Raw genomic sequence first — 10835 nt, 5'->3', positions numbered from 1 at the left:
AGCTTTGATTCCCCTTGTCCCCACACATCAATACATGCAACAGCCAAATTTGCTAAGATGCCGGCCCCATTGCATTTTTATAATACATAATCATAAGACAATAATACATGTAAATAAAAAAATTAAAAATAATAAGATATTAAAAAATAATTAATATAATAAATGGTTTACATTATTGTTTTTCCCTAAAAAGAGGCATGTATAAAGTTATAAACAACAACTAACAATAAATCTAGAGACATTTTTTTTTGAAATACAGTAAGTTAGTACTAATTTCAAAAATATAGTCAATTAACACCATACCCTTCTCCGAAGGAACCCACCCTTGGAAAAAAAATTACATTTGAGTTTATGGTTTACTAATTATTGTTTAGAGTTTAGTATTTAGGGGATCCGGTTGAATTTATAAACTTTTATAGGTATTTCTTAAACATCTATAAATAATTTAGGAAGGGTTAATCTTGTGTTTTCATAATAAACTTAAAATGTTTATGAAAATGATTATCATATAAAGGTAAAATTTAAAAAATGATATCAAATTTAAGATAAAATTTGAATTGCCCCCATGAATCTATACAGCTAATAAAAGTCGCAATACAATATTAGTATTTCATTTGTTTCATTATATATGCCATGCATTTAATATTTTCATATATCAAAATTTTTGGTTTTTGTTTTGAATTACCCAAATACATAGAGAAAACATGGGTGGATTAACAAAAGCAGAAGGCTTCTCCATACCTTTCTTTTTATAAATTATCGTTAATATAATATATTTGATACTTTTGGATATTTTATGAAAATAAGAGAAGGCAGGAAGAGACATCGGAGAGGGAGTTATGGAGAGTCGGCAAAGAAGAGGTGAGGTGATGGGGCCATGGGGGCAATGGCTCGCCAATAATGGCAATTGGGTGGCATAATAATTACACAACAGGACAAAAATCAAACAAAAAAAATAATTCTATTGAAAAGAACAAGTGTAATGTGTAATGTGTAATGTTAATAGTTGCTATATTTATGTAAAGGAGGGTCCATCCAAGAGCGTAACGTGACTTCACATGGCTGATGATGGCCCAGACTTTTCCTTGTCTGTCGTCGCACATCGCAGTACCTAAACTTCATATAGTTCCTTAAAACCAACTTCTTTTATATGGTTAACAACAACAACGGAAACTTCTTCTGCATGTTCAAAAACAACAAATTCCTGTATATACTTTTGCTTGATTGGTTAATATAGGTTAAATATGTGTAAACAAAAAGAAAGATTAATTGGATAGTGTTTGGAGGATTCAGTTATATACGTAGAACAAATAAGTTATCAAATTGTTAGTGTTTAATGGTAGTAGAATTAGGTTGGTTCTTTTGTGTGTTCAGCTTGAATCTTGTATTATGGTGCAAAAATCTTATCATTGAAATATGAATTTTTACAAACTGATTACAGGTATGTAAGAGATTATGAACTTAAAGTGCAGAACTTATAATGTTAATAACAAAAAACAATTTAATTTGGCGTTTTCATACATGCATGAGATCAAACAAATATCTCAGATGATATATCTTCTCTTTTTAAAAGTAATGAAATGTCTACATGTAAACCTATTACAAAAGAAAAAAGGTTGCATATCCAAAGCACGGGAAGATATTATAATGAGAAGCCTAACTATAGTTAGGACTAGGGGTGTTCAATCCGGATATCGGTTCGGTTTCGGTTCGGTTTTTTTCGGTTTTCGGTATTTCGGTTAGTAAAATATAACTACCATTCTAAATCCATATTTACTTCGGTTCGGTTCGGTTTATATACCGTCGGTTTTTGGTTTATTTGGTTTTATACCAAAAAACATAATTATTTTGTTTGAGATCATATTATATGAATTTTAGAGTCATATTGTCAATACAGTCATTTATTAAAAATATATTACATGTTCAAATAAATGAACAAAAAAGTAAAAATGCCTCTACCATCAAATAAAATAATCAAATATATAACTAAAATCAAAGCTTGAAATTTTGAAAATAAAAATATGAAACAAAATAGAAACATGAAAGAAAAGTTTTTCCACTCTTCCATATTTAGTGTTCATTAAAGTTATACTTTTTCAATTGAAAATTTTCCATTAATTATTGTCCATCAAATTTATAATCTTCATATTAATTTAGTGAAGACTAAAATAAATCAAAAAGATCAAAAAAAAGACTTAGAAAATAAGATGTATGAATTGCGATGTATTGTTATTTAGTTATAGTTCAAACGTTTTACAAATTAAGGTTTTTTATTACTATAAAATTATGGTAATAGTTATTAACACAAATTTAACTTATGTAACAAATAGATTTTCATGTATTGTTATAAAATAGATACATATTTACATGTTTCTACTTTTAATCGGTTTTGTTCGGTTTATTCGGTTTAATCGGTTATATACCAAACCATATCCAAATCCTATGGTTTTTATAAAATTATATCCATTCAGTTTATATGGTATATACCAAAACCAAACCATATTGTCTATTTCGGTTCGGTTCGGTTCGGTACGGTTCGGTTTTACCATATTGAACAGCCCTAGTTAGGACGGATATTTGAGTGTAGATAACTGAGATATCCAAATCCAATAAGAGAGGGATGAGAAGATTCATTTGCAGGCTGTCCTTATGATAGTGACAAGTCACATTCATGAATTCAAATTAGGAAAGGAAGACGGTGTGAACTATATATGATTGTGATTGATTATTATTATCGTCTCCTCTGGAAGTTTTTAACAAGACACTCGTGCAAACGGGCCCATACAAGCATTATCCAACCACCACCACCTTTTGCACAGATCATTTTCAAAATAACTATTTGGTGTTTAGATTATCTATATTCCTTTGATGAGCACACAAATACGAAAGAATATACGCTCACTAATTAAGTAGTTACAATCCATACACCCATGCACGTCGGTGTTTATCAGCACCCAAAGTTGAAGGAGATGTGTGACGACAATATATCTTAGTTTTGATTCTTCTCGCCTAACCAAAGATCTAAGTGGGTACCTCAATGATATTTTTTTTGTTTTAAAATGAAAGAAATTTAGTTATGAAAACAAAGACATGAGATTAGCAGAGTTTAGGTTAGGTACATACATGCATAGCGAACTCTATAATGGGATACGTCGCTATCGAAATAAAAGAACATTAAGTAGGCTTCGATGGAACAAATGAACGTTGTCCCCTTCACGTGGCTTTTACTTTCACAAGTCTAAACCCTATTTCATTTGACCTATCTATCTCTCTCCCTCTATATATATACAACTTCAGCTTCTTCCTCTATCTCAAAACCCATCAACAATGGCTGCCACCTACCATGTTAGATCTTGTAGCTTACCAGCTCGGCTACACTCAAATGGTCTCAACCATATTCAGCAACTCCTCATCAAGCTTCCTACAGATGATAAAAGTAGCCTCTCGTTTCTCTCAGAGCTCTATGACTCTCTTTCTAATCTCTTTAAAGAGTCACCAGCTTCATTACTACTCCCTCATCACTCCTTTTTCACACACCTTCTTGATCTTTCCCTTGTACACCTTGACTTGTGCTCCAAGCTAAGAGACATCACTTGCCGCATCAAGGACAGTATCCGAGACCTCCGTTCTGCTTTCAGACGGAGGAGACACGGTGGAGATTCTACGATCCAATGCCACGTCAAAGCCTTTACCCGCTCTCGGAGATTGATTCATAAGGATCTTGCTAAGCTACTCTTGTTGCTCAAACAAACCGAACATTCCTCCTCAGAGTCAACTCATCCTTTGATCACACTGCTCCAACAAGTTTGTTCCCAAACATGTATTTCCTTTAGGACAGTATTGTTGTCCTTATCCTCACCTGTACGAAAGCCCATGCCTTCCAAATGGGCTTTAGTCACCAAACTGATGATCAAGAACGATACTAACACAAATGCTCAAGTTCAGACAAACGAGTTCCAGATAATGGATGAGGAGCTACAAAGCCTCTCCATGGCGAAAGAGATAAAGAAGGAACGAATCAAGTCTTTGATCACAACCTTGGACAACGTAGATGTTGCAGTTGAAGAACTAGAATCCTCGCTTGAAACCTTGTACAGGCGTATGATACAAGCAAGAGTCTCTATTTTGAACACACTCTCAATGCATGTATGATTTTAATTAGAACTCCATTCACTAGATTCTCAATTGTGTATGTATACAACTTCACTCATATTTTTTGATGAAACATGTTAACCTTCATAGAGTAAAACAATAGATGTAGTTGTTGTCTAACTAAACAAAAGAAACTTAGCAACAACGACATTTCAACATATCTAAGCAAGTGTAGGGTCTTGCTCTATCCTCGAGTTCGAATGCAGTGGGCAGTGAGTCTAGAGTATGGTTACCGCAACAGACGTTGTGTAGATTCCTCTTAATGCCTCTGCTAAATGGATGCACTCGTTCCGGAATATTCCTACAAAACACATAAAGCTCTGTTATAAACCAATACACAATCTGATGTTATCAGTAGGTGATAGATAGAAGAGGGGTTGAATACCTCATGTAGGGAATACGTTTTCGTCTCACAAGTTCATAGGTGCTTTGATTCGTTAGAATGAGGTAGCTGCAGGAAACCAGTTTGGTAAATAGCAATTAGACAAAACGGTATGAGATTTTGAGGAGAATATCAAGAAAAATGTGAGTATACACACACATACCTGTGAAAAAGCAATAGAAGCAGCACAAATATCATGGAGATTACCAATACGACAAGGAGTAGTATGATGATTGCATTCTTCCACCTGTTCCCATTTCCATTAGCAAAATTTTATATTTCAAAGAAACTGGCAAAAACAAGTAGAGGGAGATGAAAAAGAGTAGTATACCAAGGCTTGGCTACGTTAGTAAGGTAGTCAATGTACATGATGAGTGTCCAGATGCATAGAGCACTCTCTTCACATATGTACCACCTGAGGCAAACCATTAAACTTGATTACAATCCAGCTTTGGTTATCTCTAACATAGTACAACTTGAGCATTTCTGCAGGGCTTACCAGAATTTACAATGGTTTTTCTGGCCAACACATGTTCCCAGCCAAACACAGTGATGATCAAACTGAAGAACACATCGATCACAATCATGACAATGCTTGGCTCGCGGTGGCTGCAGGGAAAACATTTAATAAACATGGTATTGAGTAATAATACGAGATTGAAATGTTTACCTGCTCCACATGACAATAGCCGCAAGTCAAATTTCTGCATGTTACAAAAAAAAAGAAGAATTCACAATCAGTAACACACCATCCTACTAATAACAAAAGCTGATTCTTTCAGGATCCATGATATGTACCTTAAGGATGTTCCAGGAGGGTACAAGTCAAGAACCAGCTTCCCCCAAGAGGAAGCTGGAGTCCTTCTACCACCACCTGAAGAAGCTGATTCTCCTTCCACATTAATAGCAAAGCTCCCATTTTTTCTGGAACCATGTTGTTGTCTTCGCTTAAATAACAACGACATAATAAAGAAGCATAAACACAACATTGAAACAGACAGACACAGTTCAATTCCATCCCATCAAAACCCCACCAACACAAGTTTGCTAACAACTACTACAACAATGATAATATAACGATTCTCACATTGAGGTCGTCGGTGTGTTTCTGTAGATAGCATCAGTCCCGGAAACCTCCCTCATTGCATCAATAACATACCTTACAAGACAAGCCAATGAATAAGCTTTTTTAGTACACTAGGGACAGTGTTGTTTACACATGAAGTGATGATGGGTATAGTTTAGTTTAGTTTAGTTTTACCCAGGTGAAGAGCCAGAAGTCACGAAGTACTGAAGAAGCGTGACAGAGAACAACAACAAGTAAGAAGCCATGTACCTGTTAACAGAATCAATTAAAAAAAAAACAAAGTTAAGATCTTTATAGAGTAAATTAGCCAAACGAGAAGAGCAGCTACCATGGATCTCGCTTAGTCTTCTCGATGAATTCACCATCGCAAACGAAGAGGAAGCCGATGAAGACGAGGTGTAGAGCTACAAGTCCCAGTTTCATAAACAGAGAAGATCTTCGAACTAGTTTCGTAATATCAAAAGCCAAAACACACAATTGGGTTTAGTGAAATCGCAACCTTAAACCGATTCAGATAAGGATCATGATGATTAGGGTTCAAAAAGGAAGGAGTGGTTACCAGGATCAGAGAGACAAGGGATGTTATCGAGATAGCTGTCTCGGGTTCGATCCCAGGGTCGGAGAATTGGACAGCAAACGCCCATGGTTGACTCTCTCTCTCTCTCTTTCAAGCAAACATTAGGGGGAGAGAGACAGAGACAGGGAGGATCGCTGCAGGAAAAGACAAAATAAGATTTCTCCAAAATGCGATCTTGTAGACTTGTAGCTGTATTGAGAGAGAGAGAGTAGAGAGATTAGTTGGCGATTGCCTGATTTTCTTATTAGCTTCAAACAAGGCAGTGGTGTGGTGATGAGATGATGTTGTTGTAAGAGCCTTGGAGAAGACATAATTTAGTTGGGCCTATTTTCTAAGTTAGGCCCGTTTTAAATTTAGATAGTTATGGGATTACCAATTATGTTTTGTTTCCACGTGATAGTTTAACAAAAGAAAGCCTTAACCCTAATCAAGCTAGGAAAAGCGAGAAATTAAAATCATACCCCCTCCAGATTTAAAAAGATTGATATTTAAGATTTGCACACAGAGGTTAACAAAAATTAAAGGGGAATTGCCACTAATACCACTTTCCTAATACCACTTTTCAACTTTACACTTTTCAAATTTACTATTAAAATTTTAATGGCTAAAGTACCATTATACCCCTCATTTCATTAATTTAACCTAGATCTATTCTTCTCCAAATGTCTGTCACGAGATGAAAATGAGATCAAATTGAGACGAGCTCCAACGAGATCTCTGGCAAACTCGGCGATCTCCGGCGAATTCGGCGATCTCCGGCGAACTTGGCGATCTCCGGCGAACTCGACGATCTCCGACGAACTCGACCGGATTGGGAGAGCGTGGCGGCGAGTGGACATCCCGCCGTTCCTCCGCCGGCATTATGTAGTCGTAGTAATCCTCCGATGCTAAATCGGTCACGTTCTTCACGAATCGCATGCCGAGAAGTTCTCCGGCAAAGCTGACAGACTCGACAAGCTCAGACGAACGAGACGATTTCTCTCCCAACGCCTAAGAAACACTAACAAAGGTAAGATGATAGTATATGGTGATTTTTGCCTTTTTCTGTAATCTTAGCTTGATTTATCAAAATCGATATGTTTCTAAGAAAGAAGACGAAGTTTTTCAAGTGAAGTTTTCAGATCTCAAATTTATAAGATCTTATAAATTGGGTCCTTTCAAATCTTACTATTGATCTGTTAGCAATCAAAAGACACAAAGCTTAACGTAAGAGTACAATTATTGATTTGGTTGATTTATTGTCATAGTTTTCAGATTTATATAATTATTTAATTCATGAGAAGGTACTAACCTAAGAGTATAATTATTCTATGATTACTTCTTCTCTTGGTTGATTTGGTGATGTTGCAGAGAATTACAAATGTGTGTTGTCAGCTTTTGGATTTAAAGGATGTTGTGGAGAATATGTGTGCTGATATGCATATCTAAGTATCTCACTTCTTTAAGGTGATACAATGCTACTATTTGTAGTTTGACTAGCAATGTTTTAGTATGTGCAGTATATGAGGTGGAACGTTGGTGTTTTGGTAGTGTAACGTTCTATTTATACTTTGTGAGTTTATTTTTTATGTCTTGTTTTGTGTATAATATCTACAGAAGCAGTGGAGATGAATGATGAGTTTGTTGAGTTACGAAAGCATACTATTTTTGAATCTTATTTTTGGAAGTGAATGCTGATGCGTAGAAATAATATGTGACTGGCTTTTGTTCAGATTTTGAAAATTTACGAGGTTGGTGAGCTGTTTGAAGAGGCAAGAGAGACTCTGAAGAAGAATGTGGTTTGTGCTATCAAAGAATTACGTATTTATAACGCTTTATAAAAGTTGCAGAGTTGGCTTCTTAGTACATTCTTCTCTCTCATCTTATTTAGACATCTCTTATACTAAAACAATTGTATCTCTCTTTTAGTAGTTGCATAGTTGAAGATATTAGTTGGACATGTAAGTGAGTTTGGTTTCAATTGTTTCTTTTATAGAAGAGTGAGATATGGAGAAGCCTTGATGTTCTCAGACTATGTTAAAGCAATATATCCCTTGTTGAAGGACGTGGCTCTTTCACCAGATATGTCTTTTTTGTGTTGATTGTCTTTTGGAGGGATTTTAGAAAAATTACCTTATAAGCTATTGTAAATAAATTTATAAACGCTTATAAATCACTTTGAGTTTCTTACACTCATTCTGCCTAGCATTCCTCACAAGACTTCTCAAGTTCAAACATTTATGTGTTTTGTATAGACATATACAATCAACTCTTGTTTAAAAACTTCTTAATAAAAACTTATAAATCGTCGAGTTGTACTTTTAACAATAGACTTATAAATAGCTTATATGTTCTTGTAAATAGTTTAATACACCCTTTTAAATAGTTTTATAAACCTGTATAAATAGTTATATACTTTTGTAAAGAGATGATGATACGTGGCAGATTGTGAGGCACATGAGGACAACAAGCAAGACTCCACCGCTTCAGAAATTTTACATACTTTTATAAATTATTTTATAATCCTTTATTATGGTGTATAAACTTTATAAATTATTTTTATAAACCCTTATAAAATATTTACATACTCTTGTAAACCCTTATATATTATTATACAAACCATTATAAATTATTTTATAAGGCTTTCATAAAGTTTTTATAAACCCTTATTAATAGTATACATACCTCTTATAAATTATTTATAAACTTTCATAACTTTCTTATAAACATTTATAAATGATTTATAGATCTTATAACTTGTTTTATATGCCTTTATTAATGGTTTATATACTCTTACAAATAATTTTACATACCCTTATAAGGCTTTGTAAAGAGATGATGATACGTGACAGATTCTAAGGCACATGTGGACAGCAAGCACGGCTCCACCGCTTCAGAAATTTTACATATCCTTATAAATTGTTTTATTATAATCCTTTATAATGGTGTATAAACTTTATAAATTATTTTTATAAACCCGTATACATTATTATACAAACCATTATAAATTATTTTATAAGGCTTTCTAAATGGTTATAGACTCTTTTAGTTGATTTATAAACCTATACAACTCTTATAATACCCCTTATAAATTGAATATAATCTTTCATAAAGTTTTTATAAACTCTTATTAATAGTATACATACCCCTTATAAATTATTTATAAACTTTCATAACTTTCTTATAAACATTTATAAATGGTTTATAGATTTTATAACTTGTTTTATATGCATTTATTAATGGTTTATAAACTCTTACAAATAATTTTACATATCCTTATAAGGATTTATAAGGAGATGATGATACGTGGCAGATTCTGAGGTACATGTGGACAGCAATCAAGACTCCACCGCTTCAAAAAATTTAAATTCCCTTATAAATCATTTTATAATATTTTATAATGGTGTATAAACTTAATAAATTATTTTTATAAACCCGTATACATTATTTACATACCCTTATAAACCCTTATAAATTATTATACAAACCATTATAAATTGTTTTATACGGCTTTCTAAATGGTTTTAGACTCTTTTAGTTGATTTATAAACCTATACAACTCTTATAATACGTCTTATAAATTGAATATAATCTTTTATACAGTTTTTATAAACTCTTATTAATAGTATACATACCCCTAATAAATTATTTATAAACTTTCATAACTTTCTTATAAACATTTATAAATGGTTTATAGATTTTATAACTTGTTTTATATGCATTTATTAATAGTTTATGAACTCTTACAAATAATTTTACATATCCTTATAAGGATTTGTAAGGAGATGATGATACGTGGCAGATTCTGAGGTACATGTGGACAACAATCAAGACTCCACCGCTTCAGAAATTTTAAATTCCCTTATAAATCATTTTATAATATTTTATAGTGGTGTATAAACTTACTAAATTATTTTTATAAACCCGTATACATTATTTACATACCCTTATAAACCCTTATAAATTATTATACAAACCATTATAAATTGTTTTATAAGGCTTTCTAAATGGTTTTAGACTCTTTTAGTTGATTTATAAACCTATACAACTCTTATAATACCTCTTATAAATTGAATATAATCTTTCATACAGTTTTTATAAACTCTTATTAATAGTATACATACCCCTTATAAATTATTTATAAACTTTCATAACTTTCTTATAAACATTTATAAATGGTTTATAGATTTTATAACATGTTTTATATGCATTTATTAATAGTTTATAAACTCTTACAAATAATTTTACATATCCTTATAAGGCTTTGTAAAGAGATGATGATACATGGCAGATTCTGAGGTACATGTGGACAGCAATCAAGACTCCACCGCTTCAGAAATTTTAAATTTCCATATAAATCATTTTATAATATTTATAATGGTGTATAAACTTAATAAATTATTTTTATAAACCCATATACATTATTTACGTATCCTTATAAACCCTTATAAATTATTATACAAACCATTATAAATTGTTTTATAAGGCTTTCTAAATTGTTATAGACTCTTTTAGTTGATTTATAAACCTATGGAACTCATATAATACCCTTATAAATTGAATGTATGCTTTCATAACGTTTTTTATAAACTTTTATAAATTATTTACATTCATCAATAATCATAAATCTAACCCCATTGGTTGATATGAGAAAGTGA

The 10835-nt window shown here is 32.6% G+C and overlaps 2 protein-coding genes and 1 long non-coding RNA gene across 4 annotated transcripts; 2 read left to right on the top strand and 1 right to left on the bottom strand.

The window, feature by feature from the left end:
* The first annotated feature begins 3097 nt into the window (after positions 1–3097).
* LOC111200308 lies at positions 3098–4239 on the top strand. The gene has a single exon (XM_022691071.2). The coding sequence runs from the start codon at positions 3328–3330 to the stop codon at positions 4150–4152; it is 825 nt and encodes a 274-aa protein (XP_022546792.2). The 5' UTR covers positions 3098–3327; the 3' UTR covers positions 4153–4239.
* Positions 4150–6460, bottom strand: LOC106367736 (protein S-acyltransferase 10). 2 transcript variants are annotated; one of them, XM_013807566.3, is made up of 11 exons: positions 6181–6460; positions 5950–6064; positions 5796–5870; positions 5622–5693; positions 5333–5476; positions 5205–5238; positions 5034–5143; positions 4866–4949; positions 4698–4781; positions 4538–4603; positions 4150–4453 (listed from the first exon to the last, which is right to left on the bottom strand). In XM_013807566.3, the coding sequence occupies exons 1-11, from the start codon at positions 6263–6265 to the stop codon at positions 4288–4290; spliced, it is 1035 nt and encodes a 344-aa protein (XP_013663020.2). In that variant the 5' UTR covers positions 6266–6460; the 3' UTR covers positions 4150–4287. The 2 variants fall into 2 exon arrangements, with proteins under 2 accessions (XP_013663020.2, XP_022546791.2); XM_022691070.2 differs by having other exon boundaries at positions 5333–5458; positions 6181–6455.
* Positions 6461–6621: 161 nt separating this feature from the next.
* LOC125578417 lies at positions 6622–8524 on the top strand. Its single transcript, XR_007316512.1, has 2 exons — positions 6622–7644; positions 7911–8524. It is a non-coding gene; the product is annotated as an uncharacterized LOC125578417 (long non-coding RNA).
* Positions 8525–10835: the final 2311 nt, after the last annotated feature.

Source organism: Brassica napus, chromosome A9 (genome assembly GCF_020379485.1).
Source record: "Brassica napus cultivar Da-Ae chromosome A9, Da-Ae, whole genome shotgun sequence".
Taxonomy (NCBI): Eukaryota; Viridiplantae; Streptophyta; class Magnoliopsida; order Brassicales; family Brassicaceae; genus Brassica; species Brassica napus.
This window is presented reverse-complemented; position numbering and strand designations above follow the sequence as displayed.